This window comes from Lygodium microphyllum, chromosome 23 (genome assembly GCF_053477565.2).
Source record: "Lygodium microphyllum isolate KBCC chromosome 23, Lygodium_microphyllum_v1.1.10, whole genome shotgun sequence".
NCBI lineage: Eukaryota > Viridiplantae > Streptophyta > Polypodiopsida > Schizaeales > Lygodiaceae > Lygodium > Lygodium microphyllum.
The window spans coordinates 29181706-29204489 of NC_141157.1; the positions used below are offsets into that span (position 1 = coordinate 29181706).

Below are 22784 nucleotides of genomic sequence, written 5' to 3' on the forward strand. Positions count from 1 at the left end.
AGTTGATGAAAGAGAGGTTTCTTTAGCAGTGTCGAAATCTCATAGAGCAAGTTGTGAAGGCTACTCTTGCTCCATTCTTGACATTGACTACGTTAGAGATTGAAATGGTGAGGAAGTATTTGAAGTCATCTTCCCTTTGAGAGTTCCTATTTTGATATTGACCTTTTCAATCAAGGCCTAGATTTCTTCAGAGAGTACCTAGCTTTGATACCTTGTAAAGAAATACTCAAACATAAAAGATAAACAAAAATGTATGACAAAGCACCAAATGATAATAATAAGACTCAGAGGTGAATAGTAACTTAGAGACCTGTGGGTTATACTCTAAGTGGGTGTGATTGTCCATGTTTTGAGGTCTAATGCCTATTTGTGTAATGTAGGTCAAGACATCGGTTAGGACGTCTCTAGAGTATATCCTGCTTGCAATGTGTAGTTCTTCCTCAGTTAGGAGTTGATCCAAATAGGGATGGGCGATGACATGTTCCTCTAAAGGTTGTCTGCGCGTAATGGCCAAGACTTTGAACAAGGTAGGAGCCACATAGGTAGGGTTGTACTCAGTGGTTTTGATTGCTCATCTTTGCTCAGTGTTGGCCATAATTTGGCCGCTCTCTTGTTTTCATTGGAGACGCAGAGCATACCATTTTTGCAAAAAGGAAGAGTTAGAGGCGGCTAACTGCTCGTGCATATTTTTCAAAGTTGGCCATGAGTGTATTGCCTTAACCTTGTAGGATTGATATTAATGTCATCGACCAACCTAGGGTGTCCCAAAAAGTGAATCTTATACAAGAAAAACTCACTCTTGTTGTTTATAACCAGCTTGTGCTTACGTAACTCATTGAATACAATGTTCAAAGCCTATCCTCTGCCTCATTCTTTGAATATACAATCATGTCATCAACAAAGAAAGTGTTCACAAATCTCGTATGTGGCTTGAAGATGCGATCCATCATCCGATTAAAGTGACAAGAGCATTTGTAAGTTAAAAAGGTATGATAAGAAACCTCATACAATGCAAAAGATGTTCTAAAAGCTATCATAGGCACATCCTTTGATCTAATGCAAATTTGATGATACTCAGTTTTTAAATCAATATGATTGAATATGGCTGCCCGTGCAATCTATCCGTAACATCATTGATTTGAGGGATTGAAAATTGATCCTTTATTGTGATTTTACTTAAAGTACAATAGTCAATGCACATATGCCATGATCCATCCTTTTTCTAACACAAAAGCATTGGAGAACAAAAGGGGAACGAGCTGGGTCAAATCAATCCTTTTTTCAACAGCTCATTTACTTGACTCATTATTTTCTCTTGTTGGGCTACACTTATCTTGTAGGCTGTCTCATTAGGAGGGCCACTTCGAGGAATAAGATCTATGCCATGATTTTTCGGCCTTTTAAGTGGTAGATTTCTTGGTAATGACTAAGAAAAGTAATTAGCATATGTTTTAAGAAATGACATGCGATCCTTTTCTAACTTAGACATTTTTCCAATGTTTTTATTAGCAACCTTATCCTTAGTAAGAACCAAGTACGTTGAAATGTGATTTTTCATTACTTTAGAAATGGCAGTAGTCAATACAACAAGGATAGATTCTTCCTTTCAATTTTATATCCAAGGTATAGGACTTTCCCTTACACTGAATAACGATCACTTTAGCATATGAATCAATCATTGCATGCACATGATGGCACCAAGGAATACCAATGAGCTGTGTGACAAGCTTTGCATGTCTCTTGCATGCCTTACCAACTCTCCTATGCATCCCATCTTATCCTCTCTGATGCCTAGACATGTTGGCATATCCATGGAGATAAAGTTGGCTCATTCCCCATTATCAAAGAAGATTAATGTATGTTGATCTCTGATTTTGCCCCATGCTCGACATAACTCAATAGCATCATCATTGGGCCAGTCACTAATGATATTTGACACCAAACCAATGGATGTTTTGGGCTTTTTTCATTTGCTCTAATTTTCTGATTTTCTAGCTTGCTGCCTATTAGGACGTCCTTAGCTATATAACTCTCATGTTCACAAACAAAGTATTTATTTGCAGTCCTAATTCCCCTTGTTGTGTAACTCTTTTCCAGCCCTTTCTTTGGTGTTTTGACCTCTTTTCAACCTCATTTTTAGATCTTTGTATTTTCTCAGTCCTTGAAAACTTCTTATTTGGCTTTCCATCCTTGCCTTGGAAGCTTGAATTCTACCTTGTAAATTTTTATTATATTGTTTCAAATTCTTGCATTGCGTTGCATCCAACTTATTTTAATTTGTCATAATGTCCACCTCGAATGTACAAGCCAACCAATTTGAAGCAAACATTTGCTCAAATTGTACCATGTTTATGGTGCTCTACCTTGCATCAGGAGTGTGGACCACCATTGTATTTCCATCAAGAAAGTAGTTGTCTTTCGAATCTTTGAGGATTTGGTGAAGTTGTCTCTTAAATAGATTGCATCGAATTGTTGAATAAAAGTCAAAGCTTTTAGTCTATCTTGTGTTCCAGTGAAGGCCTCAAACTTCATCACTTTTTCACCCTCATAGTCCTTTATTGCCCCTTTGAGAGTCAAGTTAATACACTAGTTGTTGCAAAAAGGGTGCATTTGCTGTATTTACATGATGACTAGCACCATATGAAGCACTTGCATGACTAGCACTCATTCCTTAAGCCCCATAAGCATGAAGGAGTGCACATGCATTACCATACATGCCACTTTGTGGCCCAAGTATCATGCCAATGCTGCCATAAATGGGTTATGCATAATACCATACTCGAACACATTGTACCTTGAATCCTATGCATTGGTTGCTGCATACCGTAAGGAAATGTTCCATGGATTCTCGTATGTAGTGCAACATGCTTGACCCACCATAGAATGAAAAAGAGTGTCTTCACCAAAGTATCTTAGTTGCCTTATACTTACATGTATACTTGGCTATCCAAAACCGATTGGTTTGGCGCTACTGAGATGACTTTGAATTCACGTTCCATTCCTAATGGTATCATTTGCTTCTACTGATAACCAATCTTTAGTGCATCTGTAGGCTGCAGTGGTTGTGCTTCAAGAGCTTCTTACTATCCAAATGCCTTTGAAGATGACATATTCTTTTCTTGCCCTCGTCCTTTTTGGGAGAAGTCAAAAATCTCTCAAATGGAGGATCTTTGGCCTATTGAACAAAGATGTTAGGTATTGCTTTCAACCTTGAAGTGGTCATCATATTCTTCACCTCCTTGCTGGTTAGTAGCATCTCGTGGCCTAGGACTTGCTTCTTGGTCAACAACCACATTCTCTCCTTGTCCATGCCGTAAACCTGTTCTAAGATTACACATTGCATTTTCCCCTTCATTATGTGCATTTTTAAAATGAGATGTATAATCACTAGTTGATCTCATTTGATTGTAGGAAGACATCAGGGCTGCACTCTACGCAGTACTGTACTGTACTGTACGGACGTTCCGTACAGTACTGTGCAATGTTTCGTGTGTTCCAGTAGGCGCCGACCAGATTTGCCTGTTTTTCTGGGTGTTCATATGAACGTTGGGCCTTGGCTGATGGTCATGATTTACCTTTGGAAAGTTGTTCTCCTCTAGGCTCTTTCTAACTTCTCTCCTCTCCCTGGCCTCAGCCCACTATAAAGGGCAGTCCCCCCTTCTTACATCATCCAAAAATCAGCCTCCTTCAAATTTTCCCTCTTAGGCTCAAGCTTGAGGCACCTTCAATACCTTCTCTTCCTCTTGAGTCTTCCCCCCTCTCCTATCTCTATCCCTCTATCTCTTGCTCTCTCTTTCCATATCCCTTTCTCTCATCTTCTCTTCCTCTCTCTCTTCTTCTTCTTTTTCTTCTTCTTCTTCTTTTGCTGCTGCTGCTGCTGCTGCTGCTCCTCCTCCTCCTCCTCCTCCTCCTCCTCCTCCTCCTTTCCCTATCCCTTTTCCTAACCTCCCCTTCATCTCCTCTCCCTATTTCTTGCTCTCTCTCTCTCTCTCTCTCTCTCTCTCTCTCTCTCTCTCTCTCTCCGCATTTCATGCACTTCTCTCTTCCTCTCCCTATCTCTATTCACAATGCCGAAGCCTCTTTATGAAGCTTTTGGTCTCTACACCATATATCTTGTGAAGGTTTTCGGCAATGCAAATTGCTATTGTTGGACTTGGAAGTTTTGTGGAAAGACGATGACTAGTAGCGTGATGAGGCTCATCATCCACTTGACCAAGGTGGGTGGTCAATGTGGCCCATGTCCTTCCATCCCTCAATTCGTAGCGGATGAGATCATGAAGAAGTACTCTTCCCTCTCCTGTCAAAGTGGCCATGTGTCATCGAGCATGGTAGAAGCTTAAGAGGAGGCGGTTCCCCTCAACATGGAAGTGGATGCTTTCAAAATGCCTTCTTCTACGTCTACTCCTAGACCTTCTCCTAGCCCATGTGCCTCAACAGCCTCAGGCTCTGCTACCACCGCTGGAAGCAAAAGGCTGTGTAGGCAAGTCTCACTATAAGAAGCTACAGGTGGTTTTTCTAGTTCTTTGTCTTTTCTCAAAGAGAGACAAAGGAATGCAGAGATAGAGATTGCATACACTATCATTGAGAGCAATCTCCCATTCCACTTGCTTTGAGTGGATAGGTGGAAGAGAATGGTTGTTGTGGTTGATCCATGTGAGGGGTGGTATGGTGTTAGCTACAATGACATGTAGACCGGGAAGCTCGATGAGGAGAGAGAGAGAGAGAGAGAGAGAATCAATAAATCTCTCGAGCCCGTTCGTGCAAGATGGGCAAAGTATGGCTGCACGATACTTTCCGATGGATGGAGTGATCAGAAGAAACGAGGCATTATCAACATCCTTGTTTCTTTACCTCTTCACACATTCTTCTTGCAGGCCATGGATGTGGGGCAAAAAGGACGAAAAACTACGAGCGCATTCATATACTCACATATTTGCCCAGCTATCATTGAGGTAATCTTTTTTTCATTTATGATTCAATAATTCATTACTCGTTTTATGTTTCACTATTCATAAATCATAGATCGTTTTATCTCTTCAATGTTCATAAATCTCTATCTCTTCATTCTCCATCATGATTCATAAATCTCTCTCTCCATGATCCATGATTTCATCGTAACTCAAACCTATCCCCTCTTTCACTTGTGCTATGTAGATTGATGTGACCAATGTGGTGCAAGTGGTCATTGACAATGATTCCAATTGTTGAAGGGTGGGCCGCTTGCTTGAAGCGGAGTTCCCATCCATTATATGGACCCCATGTGCCATAGGGTCATTGGGATGGGTGAGAAAGATTGTTGGGCATTCTCATCTCATAGTTGGAAGGTAAAGCTTTTGGCTATCTACCACGCCTACAGTGATATAGAGTCAAAAAAGCTCCCAAGACTCATTTTGCTGCCATGTGGTAACTTTTAGAGCGACTATATGATGTGCAAAATAAAATTCAGCAAGCCATGGTCTTGGAGGAGTTTAAGGTATGGCTATAGGAGGAGCTACTCTCAAGTGTGAAGGAGGGAAAAGCCATTTAGAGGCTTTGCTTGAGAGAGGCATTTTGGAATGATGTACAAGCGGTAGTCATTGCTATTACTCCCTTATATAGGGTTCTATATATGACTAACATGGAGGGCACCAACTTGGGGCTTCTCTTGCACTTCATGAGGGAGGCCATTGAAGAGATCAAGGCATGCAAAGTACTAGATGTGGAGGACCCAAGGTAACTATATTTGTTTTTGCATAAGTTAATTAAGTTTAACATAAAGAGTTTCAATTTTCGAATTTGGATGGCTAAATTAAATGTTTAAAAAAAAATTTAATGTTGACATGTTGGATGCCATACCAAGGTGTGTTGATATCCTTTACTTAGTGAAGAAAGATGGAAGTGGATAAGAAGTTCCATCTGCGGATTGGTTGTTCTCTTACATCCTACTTTTATAAAGCTCCATCTCCTTTCATGGACTAAGAGTTGGTAGCCAATAGAGATACCTCCCTCCCAAAAGCATTGGATGAAGATAAGCACGCAACATTCTTACAAGAAATCATCATTGTGACATTGAATTTGAATTTTGAAACAATTTTAGTTTTTAGTCTAATTTAGGATTGTTTCGTTGGTGCATGTGAGAGAAACTGGTTAATGTATTCTCTCATTCACACTAAGATCCGAAACAAGTTGAGCACATAGCAGTGAGCGACGAATTTATTGTCACTCTAACTTGTGTATGTTATGAACAATGCATGGGATGCCCATGGCTAGATAGGTAAGTTAGACCGTAGAAGTAACAAGTTGTATTTCACTTATTACGTATTCTGAATAATGAGTTAGATTATAAATATGCAAAATACCATTTTTATTTCAATTATGTGAATGTTGATGAGATCAAGTTAAGTGGGGCTACCTTGGAAGAGTATCAACAATAGTGAAATGAGGTGTAGGAGGCCATCTTTAGGGATCTCTATATGGAGTTGGAGGAGATGAAACGTTGAGTCTCACACATGCGTAGGGGCCGTTGAGTTGTTGCTTGAGTTGCGAGTACTAGGATTGGCCCTACACTAGTCATTAAGACCTATGTGAGCGAGGCTCCAAGAGTTCCTCTATTGCATGTGTAGTTGTTGTAGAGGATGCTCCCATTAGGGAGCTTGAGTATGATGATGATATGTTGTAAGTGATGACAACTTTGGTGAGCCATTTGAGGGCTCTTCTAGTGATGACCACTCTCCACCTTTTGATCTGTTTGAGCCTGATAATGAGTCGTCCTCATGAGTTTGGACATTTTGTACTTAGTCCATTTGTCATTATACATTTTGAGTCGTTTCATGAGCATTTGCGATTAATGTATCTTTTTGTAGCAGTCAATACATGACTCTAGTTTCGACTTGTTAGACCTATATGGTACTGAAATTGTTTCTAAACTCTAGTCTCTAATTCATGATGATTGATCTATCTTTAAGTTGCACATTTTGTATGTATTTTTATATATACATATATATATAAATGTACATGTATTTTTTAATGAACGTATTGAACAATGTATTTTATTTTTAAAGTTTTTTTGTACGTTTTGTACTGCACTAGCTCACGTACAAATCGCATCGTTCTAAACATACAAAACCACCTTGGAAGACATTCTTGTTGTAAATGCTTAGCTGAACACAATTTCCGCACTACAACAAAGCTTTTGACCTTCAATCGTGTGCCTCAGGTCCACCAAGTCAACGAAAATGGAGGTATCTTGACAAGGGAACAGTGAAACTAACCTTCCTTCCTTGGAGAGGGTGGTAAATCAAAATCTTCACCTCTAATGTTTGAATTTGTTGGAAATTGTTGAGGAAGGATGTGAAGGTTGAAGGATGAGAGAGAATGCTAAGAACATGGATAATTTGGATTTCCATCCTGAGAAAATGGAAGAAATCAATTGCTGCCCTGTCTCATTGCTATGATGATGCAACAAATCATTCATTTAACAGAGTACGAGTATGAAGAGCAGTGTCCTGGTATCACTTAATAATTTCAATGCTGCATAAATATACTTGCTGAAAATGACAATGACAAAATAGTCTACAATGAATGTCACATTGTTGCCATCCTTTTGTCATTTTAGTGTTCACAACTAGTGGTTCTTTGCTATGGTCAATATGAATGCACCCCATCTAACAATCCACTTTATCAAGAAATCTCTTATAGCCATTTAATCTATCTCCATTGATGGAACATACCGAATATGATGTTGCTTGGATGAAACATCTCTCAAATTGCTGTCACCTACTATTGTAGTCTCTTGTGGGCATGTCACTAGCTCCTAGAGGGTCTCTTGCTTGTTGGAAATGGCTTGTCAACTGTTGCAACAACAATGGCTGCTTCTCTCTCTCTCTCTCTCTCTGTGAGACCCTCCCTCAGTTTCTCCAAGAACGTTTCCACCTGCATGGGTCAGTTTTCCCAAGTGGCAGCCTTCGAAACAATTTCTAGCATTATCCAGTTGTATTAAATTAATTTTCAGGATATTACTTGTGAAAATTAATTTAATAATTTTTAATGCCTTAAAAAAAGATTGGCCAACAATTAAATTGGGTAGGCCAATTTGTCATCTAATTTTATGAGTACTCATTAGGATTTGATATTAATTAAATAATTAATACCAATTCTCTATTGTCATCACTGAAACTTAGGGCTAATTAAATAGTCTGGGCCAAATCCTGACACTAGTTCCTATCTAGTACCTATCCAATATAGCTTGTTATAACTTTTGCCTTTAGCACTTGTTGATATTTTGGAGTCCCAGGTCCCACATTGAGAAATAACTAACTTGCACCGTACATGTGCAAGTCACATTTGCACATTTAATTAACTCTTTCATCAAATGCTAAGCAAGGCATCAAAATGCAGCAGTGCACCATTGATGAGCGGTTGGAAATGGATTATCAAGGCTGTAAACAACAGGGTGACAGCTGAGAAGGGTTAGTTGGAGAATGTATGGGCGTGCATTATCACAAATGCAAGTTGCCAAGTTGGTTGATGTAGACAATGATGTTGATTAGCAGAGCGACTAGCTAGAACAACAAACCTAGCAATTCTAGGCAAGAAAAATTAGTTGCTTGCCAGCAATTGGATACTAATGCCAATAGCAGTGGAAAGGCGCTTGATGAAGGGGCTGTAGTTGATGATGGTTAGCGGACAACAGATGGAGATGGGCTGTAGGCTAGAAACTTGGTGCCAACAGGAGTAGAGATTGTGTGGAGTAATGTAACCTACAAAACAAGGATAAGCTAAATGGTGGGTGTCTATTTATAGATGTACAAGGATCCTCCCAAATTAGGGTTTTGCTTGTGGGACATAGAAATTGTCTACGAATGTGTTTTTTTTAAATTTTCTGTAAACTCATGTTTTGGGGCTATTTCAAATGTTAGAATTTGCCAAATCTATGGGCAGTGCCCAATGTTTTATTTAGTTGATTTGTAGTGTGAATACAACTACATAGCAAAACATAATTGCCTGCATTAAACGTAGCAAAACACTCCAAGCAAGGAGTTACATGGAAAGAGGCACCACAGTCTACAATCCAAGTTTAAGTGACACCATCATCAACTGACAAAAGTGCATCAATCACATCAGCCGTGGTAATCTGCATATCTTGCATGTGACATATAAGGGCATCATAATCAACTACACATAATACGTCAACCTCTGTATCTGAGAGCTCTTCTATGACTACACTAGAGGCCACATTAGCCTTTTCCTTGCCTTTGGCTGCCTTAGATGCATCTGTCTTATCCTCTTTCTTCTTTTTGTCTTCTGCATTCTTCTTTCTCTCTTTTTCCTTCTTGTAGTACTTGCAATCAGGCTTCTTGTGGCCCTTTCGACCACACTAACAGCAAGTAATATCACTCTTTTCCTTTCCTTTGCTCTTACTTCTACTTCTTTGTCCAGCATTTGTATTTTTTTTTTCAGCCCTACCTCTAACATTGTAAGTTGAGTTGCTGTCTTCTCCACTAGACTTACGTCTAATTTCATTATTCAAGATTGAACCCCTCACACCATCATATGAGAGATTGGGATTATTACTAAGAGAAACCACTGAGGTCTTCCAAGAATCAGCCAGTGTCATGATCAGAAAGATCGCCCTCAACTTATCATCAAAATGTAAATTGGCATCCTTGAGCTGATTTAAAACGCCAGTAAATGCACTCAAGTGCTCAGCTGTAGGTTTGGATTCATCCAGTTGCATATTCACCAACTTATGCATTAAATGCACCTGATTAACATGTGTGGTGATCTCATAGGTAGTTTTCAACTTCTCCCATATTGCATAACCAGTATCTAAGCCCTTAATGACTGTCAAAATGTCATCACTGGCACCCATCTTTATATAAGCCACAACCTTTTTGTTGACTTTGGCCCGATCTGTATCAGACATTTGTGCGGGTTTATCTTTTTGCAAAGCATCCTCACAATCCTTTTAAGAACAATATGCCCTGCATACGGTCTTTCCAAATATCAAAGCCCTGACCATCGAACCGTTTGATTTCCATCAAACTCTTAATCTCAGAATTGGAAGAAGTTGCAACCATTTTTATCACGAACACAAGAGTAAATGCACTAAATTGCAACAGCACAAGCTGAACCATTAAATACACTGCTGTTCTTGCCCAACTAGAAATAAATCTCTGTTGTTTTTACATAAACCAGCCACCGTAGGGGGAATATGCAAAATTTTACCAAATTCTGCACAAAATTTCAAAATTCCAAGTCCAACAGTGCAAAAATGTTAGCCAATTTGACCCAGTTGAGAAAAATTTCATCAAAACATGAAAAGCCCCAATTTTTGTTGGTCCAATGTTAGGAAATTTTACTCGAATGAGCGAAATTCTGACAAATTTGGCAAAATCCCCAATTTAATTGAGGTCAACATGCACGATGTCTGCAATTTCTAACACGAATGTCACAGCCAGGCACAAACGTGATCAAATCTAGGAAAAGCCCCAAATTTCCGGGCCAGATTTGCATGAATCTGTGACTTGTGCTTCCACGCATGAACCCTTGTCAAAGAAAAGGGGGTAAGATAGAAATTAAAGAAATTTATGATTTCTTCTTTAAAAAAAAAGTTTTTTTTTGGGGGGGGGGTCCGTTGATCCTCTCATCGCATGATTGACGCGACCACTTGGTTGTTGCTGCGTGCGCGGATTGCTGCCTGCTAGTGTCCGTTCCGTGCCTGGTCGTTGCACACTGGTGTGTCCGTCCAGTTGCGTGGAGCTGTTGGCGCTTGGTCACTGTCACCTAGTGCACGCTTGTTGGACCTGCCGCCTTGTTGATCACCACGAACTCCCGCTTGGTCCACTGTGCATGTGTCTGCACATGTTGGCTAGCCTACACGCTGGTCGCCCTTGTGGCCACGCAGAGCGCCCATTAGTCGCTTGCTGAGCCCTTGCTGGTCTTTAATACGACCTGTGCTGCATAGGCCTTTTGGCTCGAGCTGCTTGCATGACTTATCAGTTGTGCCTTGGTCTTCGGAAGCGTGCAGAACGTTGGGCTTTGATGCCAGTTGTTGTGGATGTGCAGCAGCTAGAGAGAGAGAGAGAGAGAGAGAGAGAGAGAGAGAGAGAGAGAGAGAGAGAGAGAGAGAGAGAGAGAGTTAGTTTAACGTCTACAAGAGGCCAAGTTGGCCTATGAGAACAAAAGGTTACATACGAAATGTCTGGGAAGTTTTCCAAGTCCTAGTAAAGCTACTATCTGGTGTTGTGGTGAACTCGGTGAGTAGGTACAAAATGGTATACAGACTCGATACAATCTAGATGCACTTCAAGTGCGGTGTGGAATTGCTCATGAAGCGTGGTCATCTTAAGATGTCCCCCATGGGCCTGTCTAGCATGGAGAGGCTGAAGCGGCGGGGTATGGCTCCTTGGTAGTGCTGTAGTATCCGTTGTATCTGTAGGTGATGTCTCCTGCGGGGGTGTGAGCGTGCTGGGTATGGGCAGTGAGCTCTGCCTCTCTCACTAGCTCTATCCAAGGTGACTCCTCGGGGTGGGGCCACTGGTTGGTTGGCTACAGTCCTCGTTCTAGAGGGGGAGAGAGAAAGATATATTAACATCTACATAAGGCCAATGTGGCCTATGAGACAAAATCCAGAGTACATCCATGTCTAATGTCATCTCATCAGTAAGGTAAAGATAACATTACAAATAAGTGGGTGTCCTATGAAACAATACTGAGAATAACTATACGATGGGACTATACTAGGGTTGAACCATGTGTAGTGTTGTTCCATCGATAGAAAAGAAAAGGAAAGGAAAGGAGAACCAGATCTGATAGAGCCATGTACAAAAGTGTGGTGGAGACTATGGGATGTAGCTGATCTCAAGATTTGCACATGATCTCAGCTATGATGTAGTCCCTAGTTGCTTGATTGATATGCCTGGTGGTGAGTCTTCAGTGTCTTGTGATAATGGCTCTAATCCGACTGTGGTGTGGCCTTCTCGGATGTGGTCCTGGTAGACGGGGTCACCATGCTCGACGAAGGGAAATGGCTCTATCCAATGTGACTCCACGGCGTGGCCTCTAAGGTGTCTGGCAGGGTAGCTTTGTCTCTGCTAGGTTGGTAGGGTCAGTAGGGTCGGCTCTGTAGAAGTCTGTCACTGCTCCCTGTGTGTGTCTCTCTGGATGAGCTGGCCTCCTGTCTCGCAGTAGCAGTTCGGCATCTCTCGAGCTCTAGGAGAAAAATACCTAGGCATCTTTGGTCCTTGTACTCCATAACGCGACGAAGGGGTCCAAATCCATCACGGAAGAGGCAGTGGTACCGTCCTCGTATGTCATAGTATACTGTGCATCTGCATATGTAGTGCTCCTCCGTCTTAGGCTCTCGACCACAAAGCTAGCAAGTCCTATCCTTTGCTAGGGTATTTGTCCATTTGCCTGTCTTCATCTGAAGCCTCTGTGAGGAGGTGCGAATCTGTCCGATAGCAACCCATACGCTATGGGAGAGATGGGTGTCTATATATGCTGGTCGAATAGTGAAACCATCATCAGAGAGACACAATAAATGACTCCTATAGAACTCCATCCTCGATCCTAGAGGGAGTGGTGGATGGATCAATGTTCTCAAGATATTAGCTTTGATTACCTGGTTCATCGCTGATGGGCTGAAAGAAAGTGTAGGGCAGTCAAGGCTATAATCCAAAGGTGGGAGACGGTCAATATCCAAACCATATAGGCTCATCCAAATAGCCATCTGTGAAAACCAATAGTTCTCGCCTCTTGCTGCTAGTTGTCTAGATGAGGTTAGTGCCAATTTAGAGTATCTATGGCGTGGAAGTTCCCGTAGTCTGTGCCAAAAGGTCAGTGTCCTGAAGAGTGCCTTTGTAACTATAGGTGTTGCCCCTAGCTCTGCTCTGACAATGGGATGTAAGGTGGAGGGCTTACTCCTAATCATCCGTGCTATCATCACGATCAATGGCCTTTCCATGCTATCCCAACCATCATAATAATCCCTCTCTACTCCAATCTGATCAGTGAGTGGGCTAAGACGCCTGTGGTACAAGCTGCAACCCCATACCTCTGCTCCATATAGTAATGTAGGTGTGACTAGGGTGTCGAACAACCAGAGTTTGGTGTGGTTCTCCTAGAACTATATGTGAGCACATTGACTCTTGAGTGCCCCTAGTGCTGCGTATCCATGTGCCAAATGTGCCTTCGATGCTCCTCTGAACAAAAAACGTGGGCCAAAGAAGGTGACTCTCAAATAGACATATTTCTTCACATGCTCCAGTATGTCTCTCTCAAATGTGAATTGGTACATAGATCTAGTCACCCATGTTGCTAAAGTATTGAAAACCATGGTCTTCCCTAGGTTCACTGTGAGGTCTTTATCTCTACACAAGATGTGCAAAGCATCTAGATGGCATTGCAATCCCTCCGGTGAATCTGAAATGAGAACAATATCATTTGCATACAGTAATATCGGTATCAACACCCTTGTCAGGCTGGCTCCAGCTCGTCCTCGGTCTATGTAATTAGACACTTCATCTATGTATAGACCAAACAATGTGGGTGAAAGTGGACATCCTTGTTTCACTCCTATGGTACTGTCAAATCCTCTCTGATAGCCCTCCAAGTGCTTGTACATAATCTATCACTGGCTCATATAATGTATAGACACCCCATCGTCCACCCTCCGGTACCCCAATGTCTTGCAATCTCTGCGTGATGCGTGTACGAGGCACTGCATCAAAAGCTTTGCAAAAGTCTACAAAGCAACAATAGATCCTCTTGTCTTGGGCTTGACCCTCCTCAATAATGGCTGTAAGTGTGAGAATATGGTCCAGTGTGGTATATCCTCGTCTGAAATCTGCCTGTCCTTGTGCTCTCTTGCCTTGCATTTCAGCCCACTCACTGAGTTCATGCTCCAATATGGTTCCATATATCTTGGCCAAAGTATGACTGATCATGATAGTTCTGTAGTTGCTAGGAATCAAGGGATCACCACTTTTAAATAGCGGAATTATAGTATTGTTTGACCAACTCATAGGGAAACCTTCACATACTGCTCTATTGAACATATGTGCTAATATGGGTGCTAATATGTCACAAGCATGTGAGAAATGTTCTGCTACTAGTCCATCCTCATTCTGTGCCCTCCCATTTTATAATCTATAAATTGCATCCCTAACCATTTTTCGTGTGAAGAAAGGCCACTGTGTTGGTCTACAAGCTTGTGGGGGCTGCATAGGTGACTGTCATGGTAGGTCATACAACTGTCTCCTATAGTCAAGCCAAGCATCTAGTGATGTATTCTGTATGGGGGGCTGTCTTTCATGAAACATCTTCCTTGCGCTCTTGCTATCCCGTCCCAAAAATAGCTGATATATCTTTGCTTTTTCTTTCGCTAAGTAGTCTCATTTCTTCTTCCGCACAAGGTGTTTGAAGAATGTCTTTGCTTGGCGATGTGTCTGAGTGCCTAGCTCCACTTCTCTCTGTAAGCGAGCTCGGGTGACTACACTCATCATTATATCAACTATTTTGGGGAGCAGTAGACGTGTGGGTCTACATCGGGGCAAGGTGTGTGGGAATGCATATATGGCTAATCCATGTACGGCCTCTACTAAATCTCTTGTACATTATTCCAACGATCTACTCAAGTCCAATGTATGTAAACTGGTTTGCAGAGAACCACTGTGGATGTGTGAGGTGTCTTCTGTAAAGTAGTATTTGGGATGTTTGTGGAGGCATGGTGTTTCATGTTTCATATGTACATGAGAGCATGAACGTCAAAATAGTATGATTTGTTGCTATGCCAATTGGTCTCTTAGATATCTTAAAGTTTTGGATGTCTGGTATCAATGCTGGTGAGCCTATCAAGTAGTCCACAATACTTGTCCCTCCTTTGTCAGATCTTGGCCATTGTGGCAGACCATTAAAGATGGCTAGTCTATGTGCTCTTTCCAAAGTCAATAGGTGTGTCCCTTAGGTACTCACTTCTTTATCTTGTGCTCTCCTACGTAGGCCTATTTCATCTATGTCGATCTCTTTGAACATGGCATTATCATGCATATAAAAGTCACTTTGTCTATCTCCAGTGCGTGCATTGAAATCTCTACTAATAATATGTCCCCAATGCTAGCATATCTCATGATATCCTCATAAAGTACATCAAAGGGAGATCCATCTCGTGTGGCATAGGTAGAATTTGCAAGAGGAAAGTAGCATATTGCGATGAATATATTCCGCGGTCTTCCTATATGTATCCTAATCCATAAATATCGTGCATCATCATCTCTTTTCATTACTTGCATTATCTCTTTTGTTGGACGAAATGCACTTTCCCACTTGTATCCCCACACGTCTGGTAGTCGGCTACCTTTACATTGGTGTGTTTCTGTGTACATTGCTATATGTATGTTTCGGAAGCTATCTTCAAAGTAACCAGCACTCAAGCGTAGGGCTCCATTACAATTCCATATTGACATCCGAAGTGTCTCATAGACCTTGTACCGTCATGAAGTTCTTTTGTTAGTGATGATGACTCGTCCATCCCTGTAAACAACCCACTTTTCCTCTTTACGTGCCTCCAATACCTTGGGCATGTGTTCTCTGCGATGCGCTATTTGTGCTGGGATAAGGTCCTCATCCAAATAAATCTTCTCACCCTTGAGGGCTTTCCTCTTGGAGAGGAAGGCCTTTTTTTTCTCTCTGTCTCCAAAGCGAAGAACTAGGGCCTTGGACTTAGAGTCCTCTTTCCCCACTCTCCAAGCATTGACGATAGGTACGTCTAAAGCCCCAATTTTGCCAGCAAGTGTCTTAGCATCTTCTTGTGGGTTGCTCTTCTCCTCCCATCCTACTACTTGTACATGTAAAACCCTAGCCCGTCTCCTAGCCTCTTCTTCCAAGGTAGCATTCATTACTTTAGTCTTGTTCAGTGATGTTCCCTTATTCTTTTTTACTACCTCAATCCATGGGCTAGCTCCTTCTATCTGCTTCTGTGTTGTCTTTGCCACTTCTGCCCATGAGTGAACCTCCCTTTCGCATGCCTTCAAAGCCTCTTTCTCTTTTTGTTCTTCTTCTTGCACGTTCATTTCTTTTTTCTTAAATATATTCAATTCTTTCCCTAGTTCTAAGATTTCAGATTTGTAGACATCTACTACTTTGAACATTTTGGTTTTTAGTGTGTGCATTTTAGACATCACTTGTGCCTGTAAGTCATTCTTAATCTTTATTTGCATGTCTTGCATTTCTGCTCTCTGATTTACTATTAATTTGGCTTTGACCTGCTCTCATATTTCTTTCTCCAATTCTTGTCTCATAATTCGTAGTTTAGAGCGAATCATGATATGAATTTCTTCGTATTTCTTTTCATTCATGGTGCGTGAGGTCTTTTCATGCGTGTTAGATGCTAGGGAGACAGTCCAATCACGGACCCTACGGCCATACATCTTGTACCGTGTGTTCTCAGAAGAGGTGTTGAACATTGCTTCCATGGACGGTTGTGTTAGTGCTTGATCAGATTCGTTTCCCAGATATTCATTTTCCATGGTTTGATGCTTGTATTTGTCTACATTATTCATCTCTCACACACTGTGCAAAGTCACTAAGCTTGTACTTTGTACTGTCAAATTAGAGCAATTTTTGTGATTCCTGTAAATTTCCAGGGTTTCTCTAAACCCTCACTAAATTTTTGCAAGCTCAGTAATCTTTTACGAGCCCAAATGCCTTCGCACTGTTTACAGACTGCAGAAATACAAATTGCAGCCCCAGTCAGTGCATTATTTCATACTCCAGGATATGATCAAAATCAAATTCAATGCATCATTGCCTAGTCCACAAGCTAGTGCATCAATACATTCACCCAGGTTTGCATTCATGTCATTCTGAGTACATTCGTGTCATATCAATATGATTACATCTGCAATCTCAATACATTGGCATCTGGGTCTGTGTCAGTACATTACGATATACAGTACGCATGCTTCAATGCATTCAGTACGTCTTTGCATCACTATAGTGCTAACGACAGGTCTGGGTACATTGCTGCTTACGACAGGTTTGCCTCACGTTAGAGGGATACTGCCTCACAATAGGTCTGGCATCACGACAGGTCCCTCCCGATAGGTTTGACACCACGATAGGTTTGACATCACGCCAGGTATGTTGCATTAGGTCGTCACGACAGGTCTGACATCACGCCAGGTACGTCACGTCAGGTCCTCACGCCAGGCACGTCGCATTGCATCGTGTCGCACGCGCGAGAGAGAGAGAGAGAGAGAGAGAGAGAGAGAGAGAGAGAGAGAGAGAGAGAGAGAAGGGCTGGATGAATAAGGCATCTTTCAAATGCAAGGTCTTTCTTTGGCGGGTAATGATTGGTGGTCTTCCTCTTGCCTCGGCCCTTTCCAAGCGTTGAATCTCAAATGGCAATTATTTCTTCTGTACCACTACTGCGGAATCGGCCCGACATCGTTTTCTTTCTTGCCCGCTCGCCAAGAATATCTGGTCACTCTTGTCGCAAATCTGGCGCGCAGTGGTGGGGTTCTCACTAACTCCTTTCGATTGGGTTTTTGTGCGCCCAAAGTACCCCACACCGCCACAGTTACATATAAAGATCTTATTTCACTTTTTCAGATACTGGGGATGTTGGCACATTTGGACCACGCGCAATGCTTTTCTCTTTGATTCGGCCTCTAATGTACCGAGACATATTGCCAGGCTTAAAGGGCTCTTGCATTGGCAGCTAGATCTCATTCGGCACTCCGACTTGCTCCCTCGCGAGGATTTGCATCCCTGGCATATGGCAATTGCCTCTGGGTCGTTGCCATGATTGGTGTAAGCTTTTTAGTGCATTAGTATGGGGATTTTCCACACGTTGGCCTAGGGCCCTCGTGTCTCTTATAATCATGTAATCATGTAATCTTGTACCTTTTTTTCGTAATTAATACAATTACCTTTTACGAAAAAGAGAGAGAGAGAGAGAGAGAGAGAGAGAGAGAGAGAGAGAGGTATACCAACAATGTGTTGGTACACAAATAATAAAATGTATTTATACTTAGGGCACATAAGGGTGGATTCACATGTACAACTAAATGATACACATGTACAATACACAGAGGTGAATAAAGGGCCTTTATTCCAATAGTATTTGCTATGTCAGATATGGGCTGTCTACACTGTTATTCGGGGATTCAATTCACCCAAAATCAGCATGGCATCATCTTGTCACAACCACAATATGTGGATAAGTTGCTATATAGGTTTAATGTGCAAGATTGTATACCTATGTGCAGTTCTATGGAGCCAGGCTTAAAGTTGTCTATGCATGATGGTGAAGAGATGTCTAATATTGGAATTTACAGCCAATTTGTTGGCTGTCTTATTTATCTTTGCAACATATGCCTTGGCATTTAGTATATAGTATCTTAGGTGAGCAAGTATATGCACAATCTATGGACCATATATTGGCAAGCTGCTAAGCAGATCTTTAGATATTTGCAAGTATTCAGTCACATGCATTATTATTTCCTAAGAGAGGATTCTTGCATCTATAGGCTTACAGTGATTTAGATTGGGTTGGTGATGCAGACACTAGATAGTCTACTAGTGGACACTCTTTCTTTTTGGGTCACTCATTCATTTGGCTAAGTAAGAAACAACCTACAGTGGCTACCTTGTCTTGTGAGGCTGAGTACATGGTAGTCTTCACCACAACAATGGAATGTATATGGCTGTGTGGATTGTTGGTTTATCTACAGATTTCTTTGGAGGGTCGTACACCCATTCTTTTTGATAGTTAGAGTGCTATTGCACTGGCACAGAATCGGTACATTACCATTATGCTAGAGAGAGATGCTATGTAGGAGAGATTAGTTTGATGTATGCTAGTACATAGGAGAATGTTGCAGACATTTTCACCAGAGCACTTCCTTGTGAGAACTTTGAGGCTTGTCGAATGTCATTGAACTTGCTACCCTTTGGGGATTGATCTTTTGTACTTCTACCACATTGGCATTGTAGGAGGGGTGTTAGAATTTGCCAATTCTATGGGCAGTGCCCAATGTTTTAGTTAGTTGGTTTGTAGTGTGAACACAACTACATTAATAAGTTGTGTCACCACTTCTAGAGTTAGTTTTAGAGTGAAATAAACTCTAGCTGAGTTAGGGATAGGTCTTTCTTACTTGAGACCTATTGTACTAAATGTTCTAGCACTTGCATCTTTTGAGTGTGGAACTGCTGTCCACTCTTGCTCATTGTTTTGTGTTCACACACACACACACACACTCTCTCTCTCTCTCTCTCCATTTCCAACATAAAAGAGCTTATTTGTTTGTAATGCATTTTTAGCTTAATACCCCTCGTAGTGTCCGAATCACTTTTACACAAATAGTTAAAATATTCTTGCATTTATTTCCAATAGCATCATGCAATATGCATAATAAAGAAGAGCTTCAATGATTTAAACAGGCACTAGATGGGAGACATAAAGATCAACCAATACTAAATGCAATGGAATGTGCACTGCAAAAATTTTTGTTTTGAAAAAGCGGCTGACAAGGTTGACTAAGAAATGGCAATGGCAAGGAAATGAACAGAAGGGAAACTGCATATTAGCAAAATTCATCAGTGTAGTACCAATTTCAAATTAAAAGGGCTGAGACTGGATTTGCAATCCAATGAGTTGTACTGAGTTTTTGCAATGTCTACCTGTCTGTCCATCCATTTGGTATCTCTGGCACATTTGATGTCAATATATTATGCATAATCTGGCTTGTGACACACAGATATTCTACGCAGGATGTAAAATGTTTTTTCTCCAGAGGAAAATAAATTTCTGTTCATGATCATCCCCTCAGATTTAAAAAATGCACAAAGAAGACATCGTATAGAGCAATTGAGTACATCATAAGTACAATGGTCATGTGAACAACCAATTTGGTATGCTAACATGCCAGACCATATGAGGGGTTAGATGAAAGAAGATGCCAAAATCCCGTGTCCACAAGAAAGCATCTCTCCCAAACATCCATGTTGTATGCCTTTAACATGAATAAACAACAACTCAACCGTAAGAGGAGCCAACAGAAACCAGAATACAAAGAGCTTGATAAGAAAATGTCTTACCTAGCCTAAATTTATTTTGGGGCCAACCGGACAGAAATGGCCCTGCCATAAGGAGCTGCAGTTGCACAACATTTCCTGACCGTACTTATTATTTATTTATGATAGTTTCCAAGTGTAGATGTTTTAGAAATGCCTAAATAGGCAACTGCTCCAAAACTGGCTGACTGCTACCGTACATGGCTGTCCTAAAAATTGGTTAACCTGCTGCCTCCAAATGATCACAAAAATGAGCAGATCAGGCTGCCACGTGGCACTCCATAAATGCATCTAGCAGGCAGAAATGATGATAATCAGACTGGAAATGAATGCATCTAACAAATGCACACACAATGAGAAATGGCAAAGCTCCACTCTGTCCACAGACTTTGAAGAAGCTCACACCCTGAATACATGGAATGCTAACAAATTGGTCATGGCATGTGGATATACTGTAGTGTTTGGAGATCCATACAATATTTCAAGGATATGCAATCATTGTTGCTGGATGTATTCAGCATTGAAATGCATGTTGGTGCCTGTTAAAATGCACTTGGGACAGTTTTAGTGCACAAAAGCTAAGATTGGTGAGAGCAATTCTTGGCGAATGCATTGGAGAGAAACTGGACAGAGTTCTACATGTATGCACTGATGATTTGGAGACAAATTAGTGGCTGGTTTGCTGCTGTACTTTAGGGTTTGCAGGCTGACTCCAGGGATAAGTCATTAGAGTATCCAAAGTTGGTATGAAGTCCAATCATAACAGTATAAAGGCATTGGCTATCGACAGAAGTCAGTCTACAACAAAATCAGTACTGGACCAGCAATTTGTATGCCAAATTGTTGTTCTTCTCTACAATCTAAAGAAATACTGCACGGGCATCAGAATTAATTAAAGGTACCAGAATTAAACCTCATTTTGATTAAAAATCTTCACAAAGTTTAATTAGATCATTTAGTTCATTTATCATTCCAGTGACCACAGTTGGTTGCTTTGTGCTCAGCCATTCATAAGCTGCCAAGTATGAAGCAAAAACCAGTTGTGGACAAGTATCAAGACAAGCAACTCAATCAAAATCTGAAAAGCATGTAAATCTAGCAGTAATGATTCCCCCTTGGGAAAAAAGGGCCCACGGTGCTGAGTATCACTCAAATAGTGAAAAACCTGCTGCAGTGCCTGCCAATGCTTAGTGCTTGGGCTATGCCCAAACCTGCTCATTTGTGAGACTGCAAATTGATTATTAGGCCTCATAATGGATACATAAATCAAGCATCCAACAACTTGGGCTGATAGAGAAAGTCATCAAATGCAATGTGTGACATGATAAAGGCTCAACTTCAAACTTGCCTCCATAGAAGTAGCAATAAACTTGCAATCTTCCAGACCAAATCTCTACAATAATGTCTCAACATAGTTCGTTTGATACGAAGCAATATCTCCATCACATTGCTTGGATTGCATGCCCAAATAATGATGCTATAGACCCAAATATGACATGCCCAAAGTTGAATTCAACTCAGCCTTAAAATCACCAATATATATCTCATTAGGACTAGTGAGTAGCATGATATCAATATAAACCACAATGATCGAAGATGCATCATCTTCATGCTTGACATATAAGGTCTTTTCACTTGGACTAACATGCAGTCAAGTATGTATGTATCTTCTCATACCAAACCCAAGGTGCTTGCTTCAAACTATATAATACCTTTTTCAATTTGCATACTTTGTTTTCTTGCCCTTTCTACACAAAATCACGATGTTAGAAACCATATACTTCTTCATGTAAATCACCATTCAAAAATGCAGTTTTGTTGTCTAACTGATGTGCATTCCAACCATTATGAGCTACTAATGCACAAATGCTACTAATTGTTGTCATATGGCAACTGGGGGCAAAGATCTCATCAAAATCAATGCCCTTCTGCTGAGCATAACCCTTTGCCACAAGTTTGATATCTAGATAGACCTTGATAAACTTAAAGAGAGCTCAAGAGAATATCCACATGGAACTGAAAAAACATAGAGGCCTTTAAAAAAGGTACCAAATCAAGGTGGGTGAATATGGACAAGAAGATGGAAGGTAACACCTTGAGAGGCAGCAGAGTTTCACGGGACCACAGGTAGACAGCAGTGCGACTGTATTTGCAAAGTTGATTGAACTAGATTTTTAAGTATCTTCAAGTTGTTATCTCACTCATGCCCTGCTATTTTCTTCCATGTAGTTCTCAGTTTTATAGAATCATAGATGTAAAATATGTCACCCACTACTAATTCTCACAGTATGCTACATCACTTAAAATCTCCCAATGATATAAAAGGGAACCTTTCTCCCAGGTGCCATCTTTTGTGATGACTCTCCTAACTTCTGGCTCTGTTCATGCATGAGATATACATGTCGGGTTTCACAAAATACAATTTCCAGCCTGTGTACATCAGCGCAGAAATCCTATTTCCCATTTTGGACCAGTGAACTCTAGTGCATGTATGCTGGACAGTTTCAATTGTGCGGTATTGATCCTGATAGACTAGGTTTGTGAACTAACTTACTACATCAGTTAAATAAACTCTCCCACAAAATACATTTTGATTTGCTCAAATCAGAATGTGTGGTGCTAATCATAAAACCCAGCTGTAAGCTATCGTGATTTCTTTTCTGTAGAGCTACTCAAGAAGTGCAGTACAGAGTTCAAATCTGACCAGGTGCTCTAGAGTGTGCAGA

At 41.0% G+C, this 22784-nt stretch overlaps 2 protein-coding genes across 3 annotated transcripts in view; one reads left to right on the forward strand and one right to left on the reverse strand.

Moving 5' to 3' along the window:
* LOC148015999 (AT-hook motif nuclear-localized protein 10-like) overlaps positions 1-22784 on the forward strand; it is a 120138-nt gene that overhangs the window by 95638 nt on the left and 1716 nt on the right. The window lies entirely within an intron of this gene.
* On the reverse strand, positions 15373-16508 carry LOC148016001 (uncharacterized). Its single transcript, XM_087664794.1, has 2 exons — positions 16417-16508; positions 15373-15996 (listed from the first exon to the last, which is right to left on the reverse strand). Exons 1-2 carry the CDS (start codon positions 16506-16508, stop codon positions 15474-15476), a joined length of 615 nt encoding a protein of 204 aa, XP_087520920.1. The 3' UTR covers positions 15373-15473.

Coding starts and splice junctions, on each gene's coding strand:
- LOC148016001 (XM_087664794.1), bottom strand. CDS start 16,508: ATGGAAAATGAATATCTGGGAAACGAATCTGATCAAGCACTAACACAA. Junction 15,997..16,416: donor ACCTCTTCTGAGAACACACG/GTACAAGATGTA, acceptor GGCATGCGAAAG/GGAGGTTCACTCATGGGCAG.